This window comes from Physeter macrocephalus, unplaced genomic scaffold (genome assembly GCF_002837175.3).
Source record: "Physeter macrocephalus isolate SW-GA unplaced genomic scaffold, ASM283717v5 random_171, whole genome shotgun sequence".
In the NCBI taxonomy this organism is placed as follows: Eukaryota; Metazoa; Chordata; class Mammalia; order Artiodactyla; family Physeteridae; genus Physeter; species Physeter macrocephalus.
Window position 1 is genome coordinate 37971 of NW_021145477.1, and position 23832 is coordinate 61802.

General features: G+C 56.3%; 5 protein-coding genes across 12 annotated transcripts in view; 3 read left to right on the top strand and 2 right to left on the bottom strand.

Moving 5' to 3' along the window:
* Positions 1-7832, bottom strand: part of SLC25A11 (solute carrier family 25 member 11) — a 23811-nt gene extending 15979 nt beyond the window's left edge. Inside the window, exons 1-8 of one of the 4 annotated variants that reach the window (XM_007109175.4) lie at positions 7598-7828; positions 6846-6998; positions 6556-6762; positions 6287-6377; positions 6115-6205; positions 5929-6028; positions 5797-5848; positions 5039-5660 (exon numbers count right to left, since the gene is read on the bottom strand). In XM_007109175.4, the coding sequence (XP_007109237.1) occupies positions 5505-5660; positions 5797-5848; positions 5929-6028; positions 6115-6205; positions 6287-6377; positions 6556-6762; positions 6846-6998; positions 7598-7692 (945 nt within the window). In that variant the 5' untranslated portion in view covers positions 7693-7828 and the 3' untranslated portion in view covers positions 5039-5504. Of the gene's footprint in view, positions 1-5038; positions 5661-5796; positions 5849-5928; positions 6029-6114; positions 6206-6286; positions 6378-6555; positions 6763-6845; positions 6999-7597 lie in introns of those variants that run through there. The other 3 variants (XM_055082630.1, XM_028484601.2, XM_028484600.2) reach the window with 3 other exon arrangements.
* GP1BA (glycoprotein Ib platelet subunit alpha) lies at positions 143-2780 on the top strand. The gene has a single exon (XM_007109174.4). The coding sequence runs from the start codon at positions 1074-1076 to the stop codon at positions 2778-2780; it is 1707 nt and encodes a 568-aa protein (XP_007109236.2). The 5' UTR covers positions 143-1073.
* Positions 7833-8063: 231 nt separating the features above from the next.
* On the top strand, positions 8064-12672 carry RNF167 (ring finger protein 167). Of its 2 annotated transcripts, XM_007109176.3 has the most exons (10): positions 8064-8140; positions 8277-8779; positions 8862-8942; positions 10186-10311; positions 10417-10504; positions 10694-10784; positions 11014-11119; positions 11262-11355; positions 11994-12074; positions 12155-12672. In XM_007109176.3, the coding sequence occupies exons 2-10, from the start codon at positions 8696-8698 to the stop codon at positions 12451-12453; spliced, it is 1050 nt and encodes a 349-aa protein (XP_007109238.1). In that variant the 5' UTR covers positions 8064-8140; positions 8277-8695; the 3' UTR covers positions 12454-12672. The 2 variants fall into 2 exon arrangements, with proteins under 2 accessions (XP_007109238.1, XP_054938604.1); XM_055082629.1 differs by lacking the exons at positions 8064-8140; positions 10186-10311.
* A 463-nt stretch (positions 12673-13135) lies between these two features.
* PFN1 (profilin 1) lies at positions 13136-16042 on the bottom strand. Its single transcript, XM_007109187.3, has 3 exons — positions 15717-16042; positions 14081-14273; positions 13136-13465 (listed from the first exon to the last, which is right to left on the bottom strand). The coding sequence occupies exons 1-3, from the start codon at positions 15846-15848 to the stop codon at positions 13368-13370; spliced, it is 423 nt and encodes a 140-aa protein (XP_007109249.1). The 5' UTR covers positions 15849-16042; the 3' UTR covers positions 13136-13367.
* Positions 16043-16705: 663 nt separating this feature from the next.
* ENO3 (enolase 3) lies at positions 16706-23690 on the top strand. 4 transcript variants are annotated; one of them, XM_024127574.3, is made up of 12 exons: positions 16706-17066; positions 18454-18505; positions 19374-19460; positions 19728-19823; positions 19974-20032; positions 20212-20281; positions 20679-20812; positions 21702-21924; positions 22016-22213; positions 22415-22616; positions 23043-23151; positions 23310-23690. In XM_024127574.3, exons 3-12 carry the CDS (start codon positions 19376-19378, stop codon positions 23655-23657), a joined length of 1524 nt encoding a protein of 507 aa, XP_023983342.1. In that variant the 5' UTR covers positions 16706-17066; positions 18454-18505; positions 19374-19375; the 3' UTR covers positions 23658-23690. The 4 variants fall into 4 exon arrangements, with proteins under 4 accessions (XP_023983342.1, XP_023983344.1, XP_028340395.1 ...); XM_024127576.3 differs by lacking the exon at positions 16706-17066 and adding an exon at positions 17207-17296; XM_028484594.2 differs by lacking the exons at positions 16706-17066; positions 18454-18505 and adding an exon at positions 18701-18738 and having other exon boundaries at positions 23310-23368; positions 23455-23606.
* The last annotated feature ends 142 nt before the right edge of the window (positions 23691-23832 follow it).

The window sequence follows — 23832 nt, forward strand, 5'->3', positions numbered from 1 at the left end:
TGCGCGTCCGGAGCCTGTGCTCCGCAACGGGAGAGGCCACAGCAGTGGGGGGCCCGCGTACCGCAAAAAAAAAAAAAAAAAAAAAAATTAAAATAAATAAATAAATAAATAAATTTAAAAAGAAAAATCTAAAAAAGGAAAAATTACTGTCATGAGTCCCAAAGTGGGAGTGGCCACAGGTGTTCAGGCTTTGGAAGACAAGTAAGATCATGTCGAGGAGTGTCCAGTGGACGGAGAGGCTTGGGGGTCAATGGTGACCGTGGTAAGAACTGAGTCCATGGAGTGGGGGCGGGGGAGAAACAGCCTAGAGTGGGATGAGGAGGGAGAGGGAGGCGAGGGTAAAAGTTAGGCAATTCGAAGAATGAAGCTGTGGGACTTCCCTGGCGGTCCAGTGGGTAAGACTGCACTCCCGATGCAGAGGGCACGAGTTTGGGGAAGATCCCGCATGCCGTGTGGTGTGGCCAAAAAAAAGAAAAAAAAAGAAGAAGAAAGAATGCCGCTGTGAAGGGGTAACGAGAGGGGCAGCTGGAGAGGTTTTTTTTAAAGCTGGGAGAGGGTGGTGGTTGGAGTCCGCTCCCAATCTCCTGGTGAAGAAGGCTAGTAGGCAAAAGCGGGACCAAAAGGAGGGCTTGGGGAAAGTTGTGGGAGGAGGTGATAAGGGCCTGCGTCCGGGAGCGGACCGATCCCCGGGTCCCAGGACCCCCTATCAGGCTGGCATTTCCTCCCCATCTCCACCCCCTTCCTGCCGCTGACCAGGCCCTCCCTGGAGCTGGAAGAGAGAAGGACCAAGTCACACCCTGGAAGAAGCTCTGTGGCTCCGGAGGTCTTTTTGCTGGCCTGTAAGCTGGGGCCGGGGGAGGAGGGGGCCTGAGGGACGGATAGCAGCCAAGGACCTGGAGCTAGCAGTTTAGGCTTTGGGGGGCAAGGGGAGGGAAGGGGAGTGGAGGAGGGGAGGTGTGGGAGCTGAGTTTCTGGAAGGGATCCTGGAGGCTGCAGTGGGGGCTGGGGCCTGGAGGAATACTGCTGGGGGCCGGAGGGGCGCCCACTCAAGCCCCCCTTGCCCACAGGTCCCCATGCCTCTCTTCCTCTTGCTGCTCCTGCTGCCAAGCCCTTCACGCTCCCACCCCATCTGTGGCATCAGCAAAGTGGCCAGTGAGGTGGAAATGAACTGTGAAAATAAGGGGCTGAAGGCACCACCTCCAGGTCTGCAAGCAGAAACCAACATCCTCCGCCTGGGTGGGAACCCCCTGGGCACCTTCTCCATGGTGTCCATGGTGCATCTGACTCACCTCACTCAGCTGCACCTGGAGAAGAGCCAGCTGACCAGCCTGCAGACTGACGCGACGCTGCCCCGGCTGGAGACCCTGATTATATCCCACAATACGCTGAGAAGCCTGCCCTTGCTGGGACGGGCGCTGCCGGCACTCTATACCCTGGACGTCTCCTTCAACGAGCTGGCCTCATTGTCTCCTGATGCCCTGGATGGCCTGAGCCACCTCCATGAGCTCTACTTGCGTGGCAACAAGCTGAAGACTCTGCCCCCCCGGCTCCTGCAGCCCACGCCCAAGCTGAAGAAGCTCAACCTGGCTGAAAACGGGTTGAGTGAGCTGCCCCCTGGGTTCCTGGATGGGTTGGAGGAACTTGACACCCTGTACCTCCAGCGGAACTTGCTGCGCACGATACCAAAAGGCTTCTTTGGGGACCTCCTCCTGCCTTTTGCTTTTTTCCACGACAACACCTGGTTCTGTGACTGCGGGATCCTCTATTTCAGCCACTGGCTGCAGGACAATGCCAACAACGTGTACATATGGAAGGAGGGTGTGGAAGCCAAGGCCATGACCCCCAACGTGACGAGCGTGGGGTGTGTCAATTTGCCCAACACGTTTGTCTACACCTACTCAGGGGAGGGCTGCCACACCCCTGGCGACAGGGACAGCATAGACTACGATGTCTACGAAGAGGATGACAAGGTGCCTACCACAAGGGCTGCGGGCAGCTTCTCTACCCACACCAGTGCCCACACCACCCACTGGGGCCTGCTTTACTCCGTGCCGACTGCTCCGCTAGGCCCCCAAGTGTCCTCCTTGCCTCCAACTAAGGAACAGACCACGTTCCGAATTTCTACAGGACCCAGCACATTCTCCAAGACTCTAAAACCCACCCCCGAGCCCACAGCCCCGAGCACCCCCGAGCCCACAGCCCCGAGCACCCCCGAGCCCACAGCCCCGAGCACCCCCGAGCCCACAAGTGAGACCCCAGAGCCCACCATATCTTTAACCTCCACAGAACCCACTTCACTTCCCACTATCTTAGAATCCACCACAGCCACCATCTCTGAATTTGTCAACCTCCTGAAGGCCCAGGGGGTGGCTCAGTGGAATGCGGAGAGTTCCAGAAATGACCCTTTTCTCAACTCTGACTTTTGCTGCCTCTTCCTGGGCTTCTATATCTTGGGTCTCCTCTGGCTCCTGTTTGCCTCTGTGGTCCTCATCCTGCTGCTGTTCTGGGTCCAGCACGTGCAACCACAGGCCCTGGCCACAGTCACACACACCTCGCATCTAGAGCTGCAGAGGGGAAGGCAAGTGACAGTGGCCTGGGCCTGGCTGCTTTTCCTCCAAGGCTCGCTCCCCACTTTCCGCTCTAGCCTCTTCCTGTGGGTGCGGCCTAACGGCCGTGTGGGGCCTCTACTGGCAGGACGGAGGCCCTCAGCCCTGAGCATGGGTCGTGGTCAGGACCTGCTGGGGACAGTGGCTGTTAGGTACTCTGGCCACAGCCTCTGACGGGGGGTGGTTTGGGGACCTCGAGAGAGACTCTGATGGGCTTTCCTATTGGGATCTACCTGGGGGCGGGTGGGTACAGAGTACAGGGTCGGGGGAGGGCTTCGTTACTGCTTCTTTGTCAGGAGCCTCCTCTCCACACCCCGGGCACACAATCCCAGACCCAGCATATCTGGAGAGGTAGTGAGATGGTGGAGCTGGGTGGGTCACAGAACAAAGAGAGCTCCTGATGCTGCATGGACGGTGGGGTTCCCAGACCACTAGGTTATTACCATCACTCTGGGGAAGTTTTAGGAAAAAGCAAACAACAAACAGAATATAGCACGGTTCCCACATGTATCCATGTATTGAAGGAAACTTGGGAAGAGATGTCAAGATGTGAGAGCCCTGATTGTCTCTGGGTGGTATAAATACGGGTAGTTTTATTTTCTATTCCTCTGCTTAGCATTTTCTGGTTTTCCACCATCATATATTATTTGTATAATAAAAATAATTTAAAAATAGAATGTTCGTTCTTTTGGAGAGGGAAACGAGGCTGGGGCACCATCACCAGCCTTCCCAAGGCCCCAGCTGCCCCACCCTAGTTGCACCGCTCACCCCCAAAAGCTCTAGTCTTGGCCTGCACTTCCCCTGCCTGGGCTGCCTTTTCCCTCCTCCAAGGGTAACCACCCACCAGGCCAACCACAAGCAAGCTCCAGCTCAAGATCCAGAAGTTTCCTGGGAGCTCAGTGGTACTGCTGAGGCCATCTGCCTGCAACCTGCAGTACTAGGACAGGTGGGTGCCTCCTGGCACCCGTGGCCTCAGAAACGCAGCTCTCCTGCTCTGCCCAGGGCAGCAGGAAGGGAAGGGGAGGGCCCGGCAGTGAGTACCATCTTGATGGGTTTTACTGAACTAATCTCGGTTTCCTGCTGTCAAGCCAGGAGGTAGGCAGATGGAGCCCAGTTCTCTCCCCTGGTGCCACGGATTCTGCCATTCACCTGACCACGTTGGGTAGAGCTTTCTCTCCTGCCTCCAGCCCAAGCCAACACTTAGGGTCCAGAGAATGGAAGTGAGGGCTGAGCCTTTCTGGCTCCACGGAGACCCCTTCCTCCAGATGATGCAGGAAGAATCCTAACCTGAAACCCTGACCGCATCTTTCTCCCGCTCTGAACTCTTTCCGATATAGAGGACAACTCCTGAGCTTGGCGATCGAGGACTTCCGTACACCAACCCATCTAACAGTGCAGCTTCCCCTTCCACAGCAGACACTTCACAGCCTGTGCTCCAGCTATTACAAACTTTGCAGAGATCACCTGCTCCCCCGCGTTTCTCCTCTAAGCCTTTGCTCTCAGTGGGCCGGGAGTGCTGCCCCGCCCCACTTCTCTGGCCAGTGGGGTACTGTGCACCGTCTCCCGTCGCCCAGGCTGGCCCGGGTGCCCCACATCACCCCGCAGCGGTCTGTTGCTGACTCCGCTTCCCTGTGTCATCCTCCCCTCTGGACTTGGCACTCCTTAAGGACAAGGTCCAGGCTTCAAGTGTCTCAAAGTGGCCCCTGTGGCCCAGGCCAGCATGTGCACGGAGAGGGTAAGAAAAGAGGCAGAGGTGGGAGGGCCCGGCTGCACCGCCAGGCTGCTGAGCTCAACTTCTTCTACTGACGAGGTTCTGCCAAGGCGACAGTCCCCACCTGCCGTCTGCCTGTCCCCTGGCCTGGCTCGGGAGAAGCCTTCGGGACTCGTGGGAGGGCCGCCCAGCCCTCCTTCCGATTGACCTTCCTACGCCCTTTTATGCCCCAAGAGGTTCCTAAGCTCCTTGAGGGCAGGGCCTGGGAGTCACACATCTCCTAAAGAAATGGAGAAGGCAGTCACTCTCCCGAGCTTACAGCTCACATCAAGCCTCCAGGCTCTGGGGGCCCGGCTCTGTGCCCACTCTGCCCCCGACAGGTCAGCCTTCCCCTCTCAGACTCTATTCCCTCCCTCTTCAGGCTGCAGAAACAGTCACCAGACCCCAAAGGTTTTTCCTGGGGATTACATGAAATGACCTGGGCATCTGTTGCATTCTTGAGCGAGGGGCTGGGAAGCAACACACAGGGCCTGGAGTTTGGGTTTTTCTCACCCTTCAGCTGCTGTGACATGACTGATTTACATAACATTTGCATAAAAACAGCGGGTACTTTTTCTTTAATAATTTTTCTTAAAAACTCCAATTCCTGTTCTCCAGGGGCATCCGCTTCTTTGTCCAGTCTCCTCCCCCTCCTGCGCCCACAACTCTCCAGATTTGGGGGTGGTGTCATCAATCCAATTTATTGATTACGTCCTCAGTGAGGTGGAGGAAGGAAGGGCCATGTCCTCCCACTGCAGACCTTTGATCATCTTGACAGCTTCGGCTCTCTCCTGTCCCCTCAGCTCTGCCTTGGTTTCCCCACTGAGAAGGAGGGCCTTCTGCTGTACTATGTGCCCTGAAACTAATACCCAAGAGGAGACCAGAAATCTGCAGGGAGCTGCCCACCTCCGTGCAAGGCATAGGCAGGGACAGAGAGATCATGATGATTAGGACAAAGAGGGCAAGCTGGAGCAGGGGCAGGACAGACCAAAAGTCCTTTATCACAGAGGAGAGAACCATACTGTGGAGGGAAAATAAATAGAGGGGCCCAGGGCAGCAGAGTCTAGGTCCCCTGGGGGGCACACTGACTGCAGGAGCAGCGGGCGAGTGGGAGCCCCGGCACAGCGGCTCCAGGCCCCTCGCTCGCCTCAGCCACTGAGGAAGAGACGCTTGTAGGCCTTGTTCATCTGCTCCAAGAAGATGAAAGTGAGGACAGTGTGGGGACCCAGGCGGGCATAGTATGGTGTAAAGCCCTTCCACAGACTGAAGAAGCCCTCGTAGCGGACGACCTTCACCAGCACATCCTAGACAGCCAGGCAGGCACGGCACTGAGGCTGGGACCTGGCCTCTGGGACCCTCTTCCTCTTACCCAGCTATCCCCCACCCCCACTCCCAGGGCATCCAATCCAGCAGCCCAAGCCCCTAGACCTGCTTCCTCACCAGCCCGTTCTTGTATTCCGGCTTCCCGTCAATCATTCGCATGTTCTGGATCCTGAAGGAGAGGAGGCAGGGGCATGAGAGACATAAAGAGGGCTCTCCGGTCCTTCTCCAGGCCCAGGTCTGCATACTCACCGGGTCTTGACAATGTCCACAGGCATAGAGGCAGCAGTGGTGACCAGGCCGCTGATCATGCTGGCACAGAAGTGGCACAGGATGTTGTCAGAGAAGTAGCCTGGAGGAGGCAGAGCAGGGGGTGGCAGTCAGCTCAGAGCTGGCCCAGGCTAGGCTGGGAGCTGAGGGCCCAGCTCTGGGTCTCACCTGAGTCCAGTAAAAACTGCTTGGACTGGGAGTAGGAGGCGAGCTGGGCCGCATTGACAACGACGGCCCGAGCCATGGTAGGGATGCAGCCCTGGGGTGGGGGGGATGGGGGAGAAGTCAGAAATGCCCAAGACCTGACCCCACATCCCCAGTCTCCAGCCCCTTCACTCACCCTCCATAGTGTGGGGACGCCCTCTTCCCGGGCAATTCGAATCAGGGCATTAAACACGTTTTTGTAGCCACGGCGCTGGTCAGCTGGAAGCCTGGTGGGAAGGTAGGGAGAGACCAAGTTTGGGATAGACCACCCTGCCCCCACAGGGGCAAAGAAAGGGAGGCCAGAATACTGTGAACAGGTGAATGCTGTGCTCTAGATCTAGAATAAGAAATCAGTTCTAGATTCCAGGGAATGGGGCTGGGGGCAGGCTCAGACCTGGAACTCACCGGCCATCAGCGGTCATGCGGATAAGAGCCACCTCAGCTGGTGTTCCCACAAAGGCACCAGTTGCACCTGCAGTCATGCCAATCAGGGCCTTCAGCAGAAAGCCAGGGGGTGTACCATCAGCCCCAGTCAGGCGCTCAAACAGCACGGTATAGATACCAAGGCGAGTAGTGGTATAGGTGGCCTGGCGCAGCAGGCCAGCTGACAGTCTGGGGAGCGAAGGGGTCAGTGCATCAAACCAAAGTCTAGAGCTGTCAACCCACACTCTACCCCCATCCTTTGGCCCCAGTACCCGGTGTAAATGCCCCTCAGCCCTTCTGCCCTCAGAATGCTGGTGAGGGCATGGAAGCTGGTTTTGTACTCTCGTGTCTTGGCTCCTTCCCCACTCAGCTGCATCCGGTTCTTCACCAGGTCCAGGGGCTGCACAAAAACTGTAGCTCCCATCCTGGGGGAAGACAGGGGTGGAGTCAAGAGCTAGGTGTGCCAGATCTACCAAAGCCCCCTGGAGCCCGGCAACAAGAGATTACAAAGGGCAGGGCCTGCCATGCGATTGACTACATGTTCGGAGGCTGGTGGGCATGTGTACAAGAGTCTCTGCGTGTACCAAGAGCAATGGGTCTGAAAAGTCCAGCGGTCCAGTAGGGGCCATGCAATGAAAGTGTTCCATACAGCTCCCAGGGTGTCAAGCAGTGACCCAGAGATTGCATGCAGTCCAACCCAAGGAGGAGAGGTGGGCATTCATGACCTGGGACTCCACGTATTCCAGCAGGAGCCATGCAATGACCTGAAACCCCAAACAGCCCCGCAGAGCCAAGCAATGGGTTGGGAAACCCTGGTGGCCCGGTGGGGGCCGTGTATGCAGCCCTGAAGGGGCCCTGCGATGGGTGAAAAGATCCTAGCAGCCCATCAAGGACCTCGTAATACGATGGGGACAGCAATGACCCCGTGTCACCTCGGTTCACTGCAACACACCCAAAGAACAGGGCCCGGTTCCTGGCACCCGTCCCTGCCTCCTCCTGTCCCATCCCTGGGGCCTGAGCTTACCCGGCCAGGCCCCCAAACAGGAACTTGATGGACTTAGGGGAGGTACGGGGCTTTCCGTTCATCCCACAAGCCCCGGGACTCGCCGTCGCCGCCATCGCCACTAAATGGCCCTCGGCTCCCGGACCCGTGCGCGCGCGGCCCCGCTCGCGCCCAAGGTGACACCGCGCGCGCAACAGGGGCGAGGGCGCCCGCGCACGCCCCGGCGCTCAGGTCCAGCGCCAGCTGAAAGTTGGCGCAGGCGCAGGCGCGAGCGCAAAGGCGTCCGGGAGTAAGGCGAAGCTGAAGGAGGAGCTTCAAGAATGGGTGAGGGGACGAGGTGTAGCAATTTAGGCAGCCAGAGCATAGGCGCAATTTTTATCGAATTGGAGTCGCGGGAAAATAGAGGGGAGGGTATTTGAAGATCTCGCGAGATCGAGTGAGCCAGACTAGTTAGGCGGTCTCTCGCGATAGATAGAGGAAGCCGTCAGCAGGTGGGAGGGAGTGTGGTGAGGATTCTCGCGAGAGTTGAAGGTACGGCGGCGGTGGCCAGAGGGAGGAGGAGAGGTTTGTAAACCGGTCAGCTGAGGGATCTCGGGCACTAGCGGAGAAGCGACTAAGTCGTCTTCTGGGGCCTCGGTGCTCCTTTCATCTCCACAGGCACTCCCTCCACCTCTAACCTTTCTTTTAATCGGCCTTTTAGGACCGGAAGTCCTTCGTCTTAAGCGTCCATTGCTGGAAGCGGCCTGACTTTATTTGCCGGAAACCCTTTTCCAGGGGAGGGAAAGACGGCCCACCTGGCCGGAAGTCCCACCTCCTTGAGCTCCCCCACCCTTCCAGAAGTTTTTCTGTCACCTGTGCTTGCCTCCGTTCCCTTTCCCCGTTTTATTCCTGTACCAGAAAGGGGTATTTTTGGTGTCTCCCTCCCAGCTCCATTAAACGGGTTGGCTGTCTCACTCCCCGAGTCGGGGGTCCTTCCCCGCGCCCCCATGTAGCTGGGAAGTGGGACCTGGGGGTGGTTGGACCCCTGGGATCCTGAAGGAGGGCAAGAGAGGACGCAGAACTCCGTTTCTGCTCCTGTTATCGGGACGCGGCCTTCTCCGCCTCTCCCCTCCCGCTGCCATGCACCCTGCGGCCTTCCCGCTTCCTGTGGTTGTGGCCACTGTGCTGTGGGGAGCGGCCCCCACCCGGGGGCTCATTCGAGCGGTGAGTCTGAGGGGCCGTTAGGGGAAGGGCGCCGAAGGGAGAGGTTGCAGGCTGAAGGGCAGACATGGACTCTTGTCCGCAGATCTCGGACCACAATGCCAGCATGGACTTTGCAGACCTCCCAGCTCTCTTTGGGGCTACCTTGAGCCAGGAGGGACTTCAGGTGATTTTCTTCCCTCTTTCCTGTTTCCCTGAATTCTCCCCGCTGGGTAGGGGTTGAGGAGCCTTTCTTGGGTGAAGCTGGAGGTAGGAAGAGAGTCAAGTTAGGAACTAAGTGCAAGAGCACATCTAGTGTGGTGGAATCCAGAATCTGGAGGGAGAATACCAAGTCTACTTCTAGAACTCTGAGCCTTAGAGGGGAGACTGAAAGTGGACTGAGATAAAAGGCAGGACGAGTGGTGCATATCAGTAGGGTCTCTAGAGCCAGTTACTGGTTTTATGATCTTAGACAAATTATCTCTCTGACCCTTAGTTTGTTTTACTGTAAAATGGGATAATAATAGAAGTTATCACGTGTTATTTTGAGAATTAGATAAGCAATTTTGTAGTAGTTTTTCACAAAGATTGCCACATAAGCAAGAACTCATTTGGGCCGTAGACATCAGTATAGTTGTTTGTGAGATGGGTAATTGGAAAATTAAAGGGAGATGTTAAAAAAATTCAACTGAGTAAATTTTAAAGCTCTTACTAGTTTTATTTAATGACCCATTAATCAGGCAGCATTCCACCTAGCAGATAGAAAGGATCTCTGAAGGACTATACAAAATGACAGACTTATAGCCAGAAGTGGGTGGTGCAAGGAAGTTATACTAGCAAAGATTAGATTGTGGCAAGATCTCCTTTCTTTGGGAGACTGCAGGGGTCTACCAGGCAGATTACCTCACTAGTGCTGACCAAGTAACTCCAGAGTGGTTTAAGATTCCATTCCTGGGGGAGGCTAAAATTTTAATTAAGTATTGAGTTTGGTGACATGGGGGTCAGCACAAATAACTCCGTTTGGGTTTGGTCTTGTGTTTTTTTTAAACGGGAATATGTTCCCTACGAGTATGTATTAGAGCAGGGAATGTGAAACAACTTGAGAAAGTGACATGGATGAATGGAGAATTGAATTACAATCAGTGGGAAACTGGAAGGCAAAACAATTAGCTAGGAGTGTGGAGTATATATTAGCTCATCTGGGAAAGGGAGAGGGATGATGGAGGGTCTGGTAAAGGGATGTTGTTTGATGTGATTGCATCTTCAGGAAGCTAAGAGAAGAGGTAGACATCTGACTTTGGTGGGACGCTCAGACCCCAGGAATGCGCTCAGACCCCAGTGACCTGTGGGGGCCGTTGTGCTTGGTGGGACCTGTGGGGAGCAGCACCTAGGGAGATGAAATCCAGCTGTTGTTTGCTTCTCTTCTCCAGGGCTTCCTTGTGGAGGCTCACCCAGACAATGCCTGCAGCCCCATTGCCCCACCACCCCCAGCCCCGGTCAACGGGTCAGTCTTTATTGCACTGCTTCGAAGATTCGACTGCAACTTTGACCTCAAGGTTGCTGAATGTGGAGTGGGAGCTGGGAGGCTGAGGGTAAAAAAGGCACCAGGAATGAAAGGTTGCAAGGCCCACGATGGCTCCTTATCTGCCTTGTCTCCCTAGGTCCTAAATGCTCAGAAGGCTGGGTATGGTGCAGCTGTGGTACACAACGTGAATTCCAATGAACTTCTGAATATGGTGTGGAATAGTGGTAAGGTTGGAGGATCTGGACAGCTGGGTTTTCAGTAGAGCTTAGACTGAGAGACGGCGGGAGGGCTGAAGCCTTAGGGAAAAGAAATCAGTCCTTTAGGTGGAATGGGGCAAGAGAGCCAAATGCCAGGGTTACCAAAGGATTCGTGTGGAAGGTTGGGTCCCCAGTGTAATGCCCTAATCCCTGCAGAGGAAATCCAGCAGCAGATCTGGATCCCGTCTGTGTTTATTGGGGAGAGAAGCTCCGAATACCTGCGTGCCCTCTTTGTCTACGAGAAGGGGTAGGACGTGTCCCTCCTTCCTACTCTTCCTTCAGCACTTCCATGCCAACCTGGAGTCCAAGCCCGTGCCCCACCCATTCAGCCTCAGGCCCATCATGCTCTGCTTCTTGGTACTTTCTTCCCATCCCCTTCCCCCTCTGTGGGCCCTGTCCAGAGCCAGTTACTTTGTCCCTCTTCCTTTGTCCCTTTGCCTTTCCTGCCCCTCTGATATTCGTCTTCCTTTTCCCAGGGCTCGGGTGCTTCTGGTCCCAGACAATAGCTTCCCCTTGGGCTATTACCTCATCCCTTTCACAGGGATTGTGGGACTACTGGTTTTGGCCATGGGAGCAGTGATGGTGAGTAGCTCAGGGACCAAGATGGGAAGAGCTGAGGCCTTTAAAGCCAGACTGGCTCTGGGGTTGCAAGATAGGGCTGGTTTGTACGGGATTGTCCAGATTTGTTCTCCAAGACTGATCCATCCACTCCCCCTTTCACCAGATAGTTCGTTGTATCCAGCACAGGAAACGGCTCCAGAGGAATCGACTGACCAAAGAGCAACTGAAACAGATTCCTACACATGACTATCAGAAGGGTGAGGAGGGTGGAGGAGAGTAGGCCTTTCCCACTATTTCCCTGGTTCTGAAGGAGTTGGAGCCCAGGAGAAAAGAGGCAGAGATGGCAGGGAGGTGTCAGCTTGAGACGCCACCTTTGTTTCTCTTTTTACGCATACATACAGTGAGGACAGGACAGGATTAGAGCAGGAAATGGAAAGCAAAAATGATTAAATGTAATAGTTGGGGTTGGGGGGGAGATGGAGGACCTTGCTCATAAGAGAGAAGGTGGAGAAAGCAGAAAAATGGAAGGAGTGGGGAAGATTCTGCCAGAGAAGGAAGACACAGGTAAGGAGGGGCTGGGTCTTCGGCACTGGAGCCTCCAGTGCCCATATAAGGCTGTGGCAGAAGCCCTGCCCCGTTTTTGCTCCTCCCACTCCCTCTCTCCACCCTCATACCTCCCCCCCAAAAACCACTTCCTTTCTTACCTCTGTTTTTTTACTTGGTCTAACCCTGGATTCCTCATGTTCTGCCCTGCTCCAGTCTTAGCTCTTCCACTGGCTCTGTAGAACCAGAGAAAATAACTTTTGCAGGGTTTAGCTCCACCACAGGCCTCCCAGAGTGAGTTCTTGTGGGCCCTGGTCCAGGATGGCTCAGTAAAAGAACTTTCTTCCACCAGGAGACCAGTATGATGTGTGTGCCATCTGCCTGGATGAATATGAGGATGGGGACAAGCTGAGGGTGCTCCCCTGCGCTCACGGTGAGGCCCTCACTTCCTGCGCCCGTGCCCCCCCACTCCACCAGCAGGCACCACGTGCTTCATCTCATTCCTCTTGGCAGCTTATCACATCCGCTGTGTGGACCCCTGGCTCACTCAGACCCGGAAGACCTGCCCCATCTGCAAGCAGCCTGTTCATCGGGGTCCTGGGGATGAGGAGCAGGAGGAAGAAACCCAGGAGCAAGAGGGTGATGAGGAAGGGGAGCCAAGGGACCACCCTGCTTCAGAACGGACCCCACTTCTGGGCTCCACCCCCACACCTGCCACCTCCTTTGGCTCTCTAGCCCCAGCTCCCCTAGTCCTTCCTGGGTCTCCCACAGATCCCTCACCCTCTACCTCTGCAGCTGCCATCCTGGTCTAGTAGTCCCCTTTCCCCTCTCCCCTCCCCCCTCCCCCCATGACCTATTTGCACAGCTCCTCTTCCTCTCTACGGTCTTCTACGTTGAGGGATAGGAGACGAGGAATAGGAGTCGTTCCCACCCCAGGTTTCTCCCTTATTCAACTCCATCCTCTTGAAGGGGTTGGGGGTACAAAGGGATGGGGTTTTCATTTATTGAGTTAATAAAATTGTTTTTGTGGACTAAGGGTGAGGTCATTCTCACACAGGTAAACTTATCCTTTTGGGGAATTGCCCCTTTCTGCCATACGTGGGCAAGGGAGTGCTGGGAGGCTAACCTGTAGTCTTAAGGGCAGCCCCAGTAAGCATCTGTTGTGACTCCGAGAGGGGGAGCCCCACCCACATGTGAGGATGACTCAACTGGCCCTGCCTTGCCCGCAGGCCTGGACCCATTCTCTTGGTCTGGATGGCTCTATTCCATTATCCACCAATTCAGTTAGCACACTGAGGACCTAGGTAGGGCTGGCCCACCTGGCCAGGTGGGTCTGAGGCAGGTGTTTAATCCTGGACATGAAAGCAAGCTCAAAATCCTAGACTTTGTAGTGCCTCAACCCTTCTGCTGCTTCTGACCCCAAGCCAGGATGAAGGAGGCAGATCACAGTGGCTGTCCTCCATCCTGACACCCAGGCTAAAACCACACAGCACCTTGTCAGTATAATCTTTTTTATTCAGGAAAAAAAAACCAAAAAAAATTTTCCAGCCACACACAGGAGGGGTATGGGTTGGGGGAAGGGTGTCTGTCCATCCAGCCCAGGCCCCCAGCCCATGTGGTTTTGGCAGCAATAAGGGGTGTGGGGTAATGGCCCAAAAAATAAAAATGGTGTATGTGTGTGTGGGAAGGAGAGGGGTGCAAAAGCAGTGGGGAGTGACAGACGAGGTCAGTACTGGGAACGCCGCAGGTGGCAGGCCATTTCATGACATTTCTTGTTGATCGTACCACCGTGGATACCTTCTTTGCCCATCAGCAGGACTAGCGCTGGAGGAAAGAGAAAGGAGGCTAGGACCCAGGTGTCACAATCCCACCCCCGGGCAGCTGTTCAGCAGCTGTCCAGCCCTGGGGGCTGTAACCCAACCTCATCTCTCCCAACCCCCCCCACACAGGCAGGCTGTCAGTCACCCTGAAACAATAGGGCTTTTCAAAAGAGGAAAATCAAGCTTAAAGGCTGGAAAGGAACACAGTAAAATTTAGGGGTCAAAGGTTTGTGGACAGTTGACTCGTGTTCAGGTTAGAAACGGCTGTGGATGAGCCTGCCACCTCCAAGTTTTAAGAAAAGAGCTCAAAACACAAGAGCTAAGTGCTGGCTTATGACTAACAGTCTACCTCCTCCAAGAAAATAGTAAGTTTCTCATCTGAAAAGGCTCAAGGCAAGAAGGAACTTAAGAGGTAATACAGTTCAACTTCTTTACATTGTAAGACGAGGAACTGAGAACTGAAGGGACAATCCAATGTCCCAGCATCCAGCAGGCTGGGAGTAGAAACCTGGTCTGATCCCTTCATACTGGGTGATCCACACAGAAGAACCCAAAAAATTAACAGAAGGAAGTACATTAGAGATTTTGGAGCTAGAGAAAGGGTAAGACTCAAACTCACTCTTGGAAGTCAGGGTGACAGTGATATTGAAGGTGGGGGCTCCGCAGGTGCTCTTGGTACGAAGATCCATGGTAAATTCCCCGTCCTGCATCAGTGAGTCCCGGATCACAGAACATTTCTGGCCCCCAAGCGTTAGCCCATTCACGTAAAAACTTGACCGGTCTTTGCCAACCAGGGTACCAACCTCAGCTGGCTGGAAGGGGAATCAAGCACCCATCAAGTTAGTACACCAAGGTTCCCACCTTCTTCTCCAAGGACCCACCTGCCTTCCACTTCTCCGGGAAGCTAAACCCCCTGGGGGGGAGATATGTATGTTATGTGCTTTGTACACATCCGTGAAATTTGAGAGACTCAGGACTGTTGGAAGTTAGTACACAAAAAGATCATGATCTTCAAACCTAGAGAACGGTAATAAGAAGGGACAACATATTCCTCTGGAAACTTAGATGTCGTTTAATAAGGAAAAGCAAACCCAGAAAATAAAGGGGGCCAAAAACCAGTTAAGAGAATGGAGTGGGGAGCCTTTGGATGCTCATAACTACTTCAGGAAAAGCAGAAGCGAAGAGGGAAAGGGAGGGGGCGGGCAAAGCAGGCGAAGCAACTTTGCCCTTATTTGGTCAAAGGTTCTGCAGGAGTTGTTAGGGGCCCGGACGCCTGGGTCTCCAAGTAGCCTAGAGTTTAGGTCCAGGTATTTATGCTCTAAGATGAGGAAGCAGATGCCTGGGGGCTTTCCGGGAAAGTTGAAAAACTTTTGGAGGGGACCTGGGACTAGACCCGGAAAGCCAGCTAGATACCCCAGGGAACGTATCTCCCCCTCCCCCTTAACACCCCAAATCCCCACATCCGGTCCCCTCCCGCCCGGAAATCCCCTTCCCCCCCATTTCGAACTTCCGCTCCCCTCCCCACTTCCGGGCAGTGTGGCTATAGGAGGTGGTGATGGGGACAGCAGTAGTCGTCCCTTATTCCCTCACTCATACTGTCCTAGAACTTCTCACAAAGTTCCCCAGCTCCAGGCCCCGCCGGATGGCGGGAAGGGAGGGCGAGGGGACTTCCGGGGCTGGCCTCACAGGAATGTTGAGTCCAACGTGCCGACTTGGGGTAGGGGGAGGTCGTGTGGCGGCCTAGCCCTCTCTTACGGAGTTGGGAGGGGCAGGGAGCCCACGGAGGACGGGCATGGGACCCAGGCCGTGCGACTGGGGCTCCCTCCCCCATAAGGTGGAACAATGGTGGAGGGGGCGCGAGCTGGCGGCCGGAAGTAGAGCTAGGGGTCCAGGGGTCCCCAAGTCCCTTCTCAATTACAATCCCGAGCGGAAATTGCGGTGCGTGCCCGACCCACCCTGGAGGAGGCGGAAGTGGGCCGCCGCACCGGGCGGTGCGCCCCTCCCCGCCCTGTGTCCCGGATGTAACGCCCCGTCGCGGAAAGCAGAGCGGCGGGCTGGCTGGGCGCCGCCGCCCGGGGCGTAGGACTCAGGGGGCCATGGAGGGACCCGCTCACGTGCAGCCACCATTCGCGCCACTTCCAGGGCAAGGACCGGGTCACGGCCTTTCGCTGCCCTCCCCAGACCGCGCCCGCCACCACCCAAGTCCCTCCCTCAGGGTGCAAGCCTGGCCAGTCTCCGCGCAGGCCTCGCAGTACCGTGATGTTGACGAAGGTCTTCCCGGGGACGGCGGCCCAGACGGAGGGCGAGTCCTTATAGCCCACGATGGCCGCGTCCTGACACACCCCGTCCGCCATGAGGTTTTCGATGTAGGCGTTCCAGCCGGCCATGGCGCTGCTACTGGGGTGCTCTCGGGGCTGCTGCTGGGGCCACGGGCTGGGCTCGGGCTGCCTCGGGCTGGCGGACGGGGGAAGGCGGAGAGCTTGGGGCACGCGCTGCTGTCCGGACCGCGGCTCTGCTAGCAGTGCAGCAGCCCTCGCACCGCCACTTCCTGCTCCTCCCCACCCCCCTAGATTTTTATTTGCAAAGGGCGGTGGGGGCGGGGCCTGCTCCCCATTCCCTCCCTCCCTCTCCTCGCCTGCCCAGATAGCGAACTTTGCAAATGCAATTTAAAAAATCCCTCCCCCTACTGCAAAATTTGCAGAGTTCGATGGAAAGCGACGCAAAAAGGATGGGGGGCGGGGGTGGGTTAGGGTTAGGGCTCCCTCCACTTCGCATAGAATGTCAGACTTTGGTGTACGTAAAGGGAGTGAGCCAGAGGGAGAAAGAAAAGTGAAAAGAGAAAGAATTAGCAAACTGCAAATTTAGCAAATTAAAGAGGGTTCGGGTAACTCAGGGTTAAACGGAATGACTCCCCCTTCCCCCACCTCTGCCGGCGGGGGGGTTGGGGGAAAGGAACGGCGGGCGGCGGCGGCGCCTGCGCTCGCGCCTGCGCCGGGGCCGGGAGGGAAAGCGCGTGGCGCGGTTGGGGTTGGCGGCTGGCTTCGCGGGCGCACGCCCGGGCGCACCGGGCGGGACGGATTTGAACCCCCTGCGAAGGAAGGCCTGCCGGGGACGTGTCTCCCGCCGGGCGGAAGGGGCGGGGGCTAGGCGTGCGCATTGCCGCTTCTGCCCCCCTTGATTTTATTTATTCAAGAAGTAAGGGAGTAGAGGGAAATGTGACAAAATACCCCGGCCGTTTTCAGAGTTGAAGGCATCCACCAGGGACACTTCTGTCCCCAGCATCTACCCGGGCGGCACCAGTGGCACTGGCAGGAGCCCACCTCGACTCCAGGGGATTATCCCTCGCGCTGGATCAACTCCAGCCTCAGGCCTCACCCCCACGTCCCAGCTCCGCCCATCCCCCGGTCAGCAGTTTGGGTCACCGGCCGTGCCCCTTGGCCCGTCTCTGCAGAGGTCACTGAGCGACCGTGGGGCGAGAAGGGCGGGCCTATTTTTCAAGGCGGAAGAATACTAAGCGGTTTCAAGATTGCAACTTTTTCAAGAAGGGGAAAGTCCCTTCTACTTTGGCCCGTTAAGTTTTTTCTTCTTTTTCAGTAAAACTTATGGTAAGAATTTGTGTGCGATTAGTTCACTCACCGCCCACCGGGAAGAGGGTGGGGCAGGACCCGGAGGCCTGCTTAGGTAAACTAGCCCTTGTTGGCCGCCCGGGCAGCTGAGGGGCTTGGCCACTTCCGGTCCTCGGGGGAGGGGCGCCTCCCGGGCGGGAAGGGGCTCCGCTCCTCTCCGGTCCTCGCCAGCGGGCGCGGTGCCCTCGCGGCCACTCCGAACCCCAGGGGTATCCACGCTCCCCGAACCCGTGTTCTTCGACAGCCGCGGTGGCTGAATCACTGGCCGGCTCGGGCGGGGCCGCATGCGGGCACGTGGCGGCGCTCCCCGCGCGCCGTCTCCTGACCCTTGGCCTACCGCACCCCGTGCCCCAGGGTGGAAATCTCCGGAGAGGGAGCGGCCAGAGATAAGGGGGGGGAGGGCGAGATGGAAGACCGGGGGTAGGGATCCTGAGGTGGGGGCTGGGAGACACACCGCGGGGCAGGCAGGGCGGGGAAGGGAGCTCGGGAGAGAGCCGGGGGCTGAGTCACCGGGCGCCGGCCGCTGCGGCGCCGGCGGGAAGGGCTTCCGAGTCGGGGGCGACGAGCAGGGAAGCCGATGACCCTTGTTCGCCGGCCGGAGCCCGGGCGTGCCCTCAGCTCCCGGCAGGGGCTGCGGCCAAAGTCGGGGCAGACCTCACTCCCGCCAGGCCCGCCGAGGCGGAGAGAGTCACCGAGTGCAGAGACCCACTTCCCTGCAATGCTGCTAGCCGACCACCCGACTGGCCCCCGGCAGTCAGACGCTCAGAAAGGGGCACCCCCTCCTCTCGTCCATTCATTTTTTTCACTTTTGATTCAGCATCATTCACTGATGGGCTGGGATCACGACCTGAAGCGCCCGAGGTCGGTGGGGAAAGGGCTCCTGACTGTCTCCACGCAGGGCGATAAGTGCTGTCCTAGCGCTGTCAGTAGGGCGCCGCGCCAACTCTGAGGGCCTGTCTAAATTCGTCAGCCTGTCGTCTCCCCCACTGCCTTTGCTGGCCGAGAGAGGGTAGGATGGGGTGGAGCCGAGGGAGGCCGCAATGGGGACCCTGAGAGGTGAGACTGTCTTACCTTCTGAGTGGGGAGTTCAATTTTAGAGCTCAGAGCTTGCCCAGAACCCCCTGCCCCTGCCCCCATTGAGGACAGAGGCAGTCCCCCGCCCTCCAAGTGAGCTGAGCACGTGTGGATGTCGTTCCTGCAGCCCCTCTTCCAGGCCCCCTCCCCAGCCCTGCAGGACTCAGGTTACCCCTGGCCTTTCCTAAAGGGCACTAGTTCCTCTTTAACCTTTGCAAAAGAGGAATATAATCCTGGGGAGAGGAGAAACACACACACCCCATTCTGAAGCCCCTCCCCTGTTTCTCCCCAGGAGTGGAATTAAAAATAAGGACTTTTACTGGGGAACCGAGAGAAAGGAGGGGGTAAGTCATTGATCTTTTGGGAAGGGGGCAGGTGTCTAGGGTCAAAGGCTTCTGTTTTAGGCTATAGTGGGCATTTGGCTGCCAGCCGGGCTGGAGGGGGAAGATGGAGAGGGTGAGAGGCGGGGCTGGCTGGGGTACAGGGTGGCTGGAGGATAAATGCCCAGCCTGAGAGGGGGTGACCTGACACTGTCCCAGCTGCCACCTAGACTCGGAGCCCAGCGAAGAAATCCCAGGTCTGGTGAATCTTTCAGCCCCGGGGGATAGGGGTGGTCAAAGGTGAGGGTGGTGCCTCTTGGAGAAAGGGGAGAAATGTCAGCATTCTTTTCCTTCTGGGACTGGGGGTGCTTGAGAAGCCTGGAGGGGTTGGAGCAAGCAGGATGGGGGTGCCCAAGGACAGGGAAACAAACGAGACTGTGAAGAGAGGCAGGCAGAGACGATGGAGAAGCGTCGTTAGAGTTGGAGCCAGGTGGGGGAATCTGGGGACCCTGAGGATTTGGAGAAGGCTGAGGGGCAGGAAAATGAGGTAGACTAACAGGAGAGGATCCGAGGGCTAGGAATCCGTGGAGAACAGAGTACTTGGCCGGAGGGTGGAGGGAGAAGGCAGAAGTGCAGCTTTGCAGGAGGTGGGGTTGAGCAAGTAGTGGAGTTTTAAGAGAGGCCTCCAGATTCTTAAGATGGGAGAGTGGAATAGAAGCTGTTCTGAGTGGGGGAGGGGCTGCGCCTGCCACTTTGGTCTGTGACCTTTTTGTGGGATATTTTTAGCTCCAGCACCTGCCTTCTTGGGGCGGGAAGACTCTTAAAGGGTAAGGGATTTCAGGTTCCTTAAGAGGTCAACTGTCCACACTCACTCACACCTCTCACCCTGCAGCCATGGCCATGCAGAAAATCTTTGCCCGAGAAATCCTGGACTCCAGGGGCAACCCCACAGTGGAGGTGGACCTGCACACGGCCAAGGGTAACAGGCCCATTGAATGGGTTTACCTGGGAAGACCCCAACTCCATCTGCCTTTGCCCCCCAACTCTATGCCACATCCGCTCCTTTCTCTGGGATCCCCTCTCCCAGCCTTCTTCCCAGGCCTTGCTCTTCCAGCCTGCTCCCCAGCACGGAGAAGCACGAGTCTCTCTACACTGCCTCCTGTCCCTGGGCTCAGAGAGGAGACATCAGTCCTTTGGGGGTGAATGGGACTGACTCTCTGTGATCTTCCAATTCCTCCCACCTCAGGCCGATTCCGAGCAGCTGTGCCCAGTGGAGCTTCCACAGGTATCTATGAAGCTCTGGAACTAAGAGATGGAGACAAATCTCGCTACCTGGGGAAAGGTGAGGAAAGACCAAGGGGGTGGTTTCAGGACGTGATATGCCATGTCTGCACAGGGTAGAGGACGGGAACCCAAAGCTCTTGAGGAGCTGGGGGCCACGGGAAGAGACCTAACTGAATAGAAGATCTGAACCCCCTGCTTCGGCCTCTAGGGGTCCTGAAGGCCGTGGAACACATCAATAAGACTCTAGGCCCCGCGCTGCTGGAAAAGGCAAGTGGAGGACCCTCTCTCCCCCTCACCTGCTACCTGGTCCCAAGCAGCTCAGGCTTGGCCAGCCATCCCGTCTGCCCCAACTAGCCAACTAGCTGCACTTCTCTTTCCTCCAGCACATGCCCTGACTCCTGAGAAATATAACCTCTGTTCTCCCCTCCTCAAACCTGCTCTTCCAGAAACTAAGCGTGGTGGATCAAGAAAAAGTTGACAAATTTATGATTGAGCTGGATGGGACAGAGAATAAGTGTGAGTGAAGGGCCAGGGACAGGGGACGGGATGGGCTGTGGGAGGGGCGGGGGAGAGACCGCGGACTGAGGTCCGGTTAGGATTATTTCTGTGTCTCGCATTTTGGGGCACACCGTAACTGGCTGGATTTGTATTCATCGCACAGGCATTTCCTGCTGCCTGCCCTGTGCCAGGCTTGGGCCGGGCTGTGGACACAGCCGTGAAGCCGACACATTCCCCTGGGCTGGGTGTTCCCAGAGCACCTCAGGCTGTTGGGGAGAGATCTGTTAACAAACACAGTGCCCAGTGGTTTGGAGTTCTGGATTCTTTCTGGGGTGACCAGAAGGGACGTTCTAGGAGCTGACCCTAAACCCTGTGCGAGGGGCTCTCACACTTTCTTTGTACTTGCTTTCTCCAGCCAAGTTTGGGGCCAATGCCATCCTGGGCGTGTCCCTGGCCGTGTGCAAGGCCGGAGCAGCTGAGAAGGGGGTCCCGCTCTACCGACACATTGCAGATCTCGCCGGCAACCCAGACCTGATCCTCCCGGTCCCTGTGAGTGCAGCTGCCCCGCCACATCCCACAGTGACCCCACCCAGCAGGGAGGGCATAAGCAGCCCCTGGAAAGTCCACCTTTCAGACCCAGCTCCAAAGAAATGGTTTCCTGAAATGGAACCTCTCCTGCTGCGGTCCAGCCCTCCCCCTTTCCCACAATCGAAACCTTCCCTTTAACCTCTCTCTGCTTCTTTCCCTTGATGTAACCGGGTTCCTTCACATTCCAATCCCAGGCTCAGTAACTCCAATTTCTCATTCTGCCCTGTGCTCCAACCCCAAATCAGATCGAGAGCTTCCTCATGGCAAAGATCTTGGCATTTTATTTTTGTATCTTCTTTAATACTTATCAAACCAAATTTGCTCTTTATGGAAATCCTTTGAATTTCATTGCAATAATAATGTTACCATTTATTGTTACTTACTAGCTAGATTGTGTAAGAGCCTGAGCTCTGGAGACAAGCTGCTGGGTTTGGATGCTGGTTTTGTCCCTTTACTAGTTGTGTGATTTTAGGCAAGTTTATTTAATCTCTCTATGCCTCAGTTTCCTTATCTGTAAAGTGAGGGATAATAAATTGTACCTAGTTACAGGGTAGTTTTGAGAATAAAATGAGCCAATAAAATGTATGTAAAGCACTTAGAGCAGTGCCTGGACTGTAGTAAGTGCCGTATCAGTGTTAGCTGCTACACCAGGCACAGGCTAAGAACTTTACATCCAGTTGCTCTAATTTAACACATAAGATCCTGCAGGTAAGCAGGTGGTGTCCCCATGTTATGGAAATGAGGAAGGAGTCTCTGAGGAGTAAAATTATTCATCCTAGACCCTTCAGTAAGTAGGGGATCCAGGATTCCACATCGATGCCCAGGTCTAAGCACCCTCTCCCCATCTCAGGCCTTCAATGTGATCAACGGGGGCTCCCATGCTGGAAACAAGCTGGCCATGCAGGAGTTCATGATCCTGCCCGTGGGAGCCAGATCCTTCAGGGAAGCCATGCGCATCGGTGCCGAGGTCTACCACCACCTCAAGGGGGTCATCAAGGCCAAGTATGGGAAGGACGCCACCAATGTGGGTGATGAGGGCGGCTTTGCACCCAACATCCTGGAGAACAATGAAGGTCAGTGTGAGCACTCGGAGGGGCAGAACCCCTGGGTCCCCATGGAGACGGGGTGCACCGGAGCCTCGGGTCCTCTCTTTCCCTCCCCCAGCCCTGGAGCTGCTGAAGACCGCCATCCAGGCAGCTGGTTACCCCGACAAGGTGGTGATTGGCATGGACGTGGCGGCGTCTGAGTTCTATCGCCACGGGAAGTATGATCTCGACTTCAAGTCACCTGATGACCCCGCACGGCACATCAGTGGGGAGAAGCTGGGGGAGCTGTATAAGAGCTTCATCAAGAACTATCCTGGTGAGACCCTGGGTGTTCCATCGCTCCTGCTTGAGTCTCCAGCACCTGCCCTACACACTGGCTTCGGCATCTCCACTGCCACCAACTCAGTCCTTCCGATCCTTAGCGCCATTGCAATCTCCACCCAAACTCTCCTGACCTGTCACTCCTCTGTGAGGCCCTTCTGACCTTTAACCCGAACCTGCTCCCCTTTCCTACCAGTGGTCTCCATCGAGGACCCTTTTGACCAGGATGACTGGGCTACCTGGACCTCGTTCCTCTCGGGGGTCAACATCCAGATCGTGGGGGACGACCTCACAGTCACCAACCCCAAGAGGATTACCCAGGCCGTGGAGAAGAAGGCCTGCAACTGCCTGCTGCTGAAGGTCAACCAGATCGGCTCAGTGACCGAATCCATCCAGGCGTGAGTGCCTCTGGCCCTGGGGCGTCATGGCCTCTCTCCACCCATACCCAGTCCAGCTACAGGGTTGCCCACTAACTCCAAGTCCGATTTTCCCTTGGCTCCTGACCCACCCCGCCCTTTCGACCTCAAGGCTTTAACTCTTGACCTCACCCCAAGAGCTTGGCCATTGTTGCCCTGCCATGCCTCATCCCCACCCCGACCCTGTGCCATCCCTGTCTCCCAGATTCTGCTTCTTCCCACCAGCATTCAGGAGCCCAAATTCAAGATCAAGACTCTCCCCTTCTCTCCTGCTTCCCAAAGAACTTAGTCATCACCCTCCCCTCAAATCTCCCACTCCCCAGAACAGAAGGGAAAAGCCCCACCTAGCCCCTGGCTTTCCCACTGAGGAGGTCCCACCGGCCCTTATTGAGTGTCCTCTCCACCTAGCTGCAAACTGGCTCAGTCTAACGGCTGGGGGGTGATGGTGAGCCACCGCTCCGGGGAAACCGAGGACACGTTCATCGCTGACCTCGTGGTTGGGCTCTGCACGGGACAGGTACTTGTGGCCCCCCTCTGCTGACTGTCTGAGTTTTCTTGGGATCCCTGGTCTCCTGCCCTGGAGTTGAATGCCACCACAGGCTGCTCCCTCAGGGCCAGGCCCAACCCCTCATCCCTGGTCTCATGCAACTCCTGGAATTCCTCTTCCCTCTTCAGATCAAGACTGGTGCCCCCTGCCGCTCAGAGCGTCTGGCCAAATACAATCAGCTCATGAGGTACAGTGGGTGCAGTAGGCCTGGGTGTAAGGAGCTGAGGGCTCTTGGGTTGGAATATCACAGCCCTGACTCTGTCTGCCTTCCAGGATTGAGGAGGCTCTCGGGGACAAGGCTGTTTTTGCTGGACGCAAGTTCCGTAACCCAAAGGCCAAGTGAGAAGCTGGAGGCCCCAGGATCCCACAGGACAGATCTAGGCCTTCAAGCCCTTCCCCCTGAAATAAACACTGGTGCCAACCAAGGCAGTGGCCTGCTCGTTTGTGGGAGGGAGGGAGGAGATCCTGGTCTCTGAGCTGGATGAGACAGGAGGTGAAGTAGGGGCAGGAAGGGAAAACGGACATGGAACCTGCTGGGACAAGGAGGAAATGAGGGACTGGCCAGAGAGAAAGTTGGGCTGGATCTAGAACCACAAAGCTCACACTGTGGAAGGAGGCTGGGGGAAGCAGGTGTATTATGTGAAATGAAGC

Bases quoted from the DNA above. Each gene is read 5' to 3' on its own strand.
- GP1BA (XM_007109174.4), top strand. From the start codon at position 1,074: ATGCCTCTCTTCCTCTTGCTGCTCCTGCTGCCAAGCCCTTCACGCTCC.
- RNF167 (XM_007109176.3), top strand. From the start codon at position 8,696: ATGCACCCTGCGGCCTTCCCGCTTCCTGTGGTTGTGGCCACTGTGCTG. The intron at 8,943-10,185 runs GTGATTTTCTTC...TCTCTTCTCCAG, and splicing joins TGAGCCAGGAGGGACTTCAG to GGCTTCCTTGTGGAGGCTCA. The intron at 10,505-10,693 runs GTAAGGTTGGAG...TAATCCCTGCAG, and splicing joins GAATATGGTGTGGAATAGTG to AGGAAATCCAGCAGCAGATC.
- PFN1 (XM_007109187.3), bottom strand. From the start codon at position 15,848: ATGGCCGGCTGGAACGCCTACATCGAAAACCTCATGGCGGACGGGGTG. The intron at 14,274-15,716 runs GTACTGCGAGGC...TTCCCCTTCCAG, and splicing joins AGACCTTCGTCAACATCACG to CCAGCTGAGGTTGGTACCCT. The intron at 13,466-14,080 runs GTGAGTTTGAGT...TCTTTCCTCCAG, and splicing joins TGTCACCCTGACTTCCAAGA to CGCTAGTCCTGCTGATGGGC.
- ENO3 (XM_024127574.3), top strand. From the start codon at position 19,376: ATGGCCATGCAGAAAATCTTTGCCCGAGAAATCCTGGACTCCAGGGGC. The intron at 19,461-19,727 runs GTAACAGGCCCA...CTCCCACCTCAG, and splicing joins GGACCTGCACACGGCCAAGG to GCCGATTCCGAGCAGCTGTG. The intron at 20,813-21,701 runs GTGAGTGCAGCT...TCCCCATCTCAG, and splicing joins ACCTGATCCTCCCGGTCCCT to GCCTTCAATGTGATCAACGG.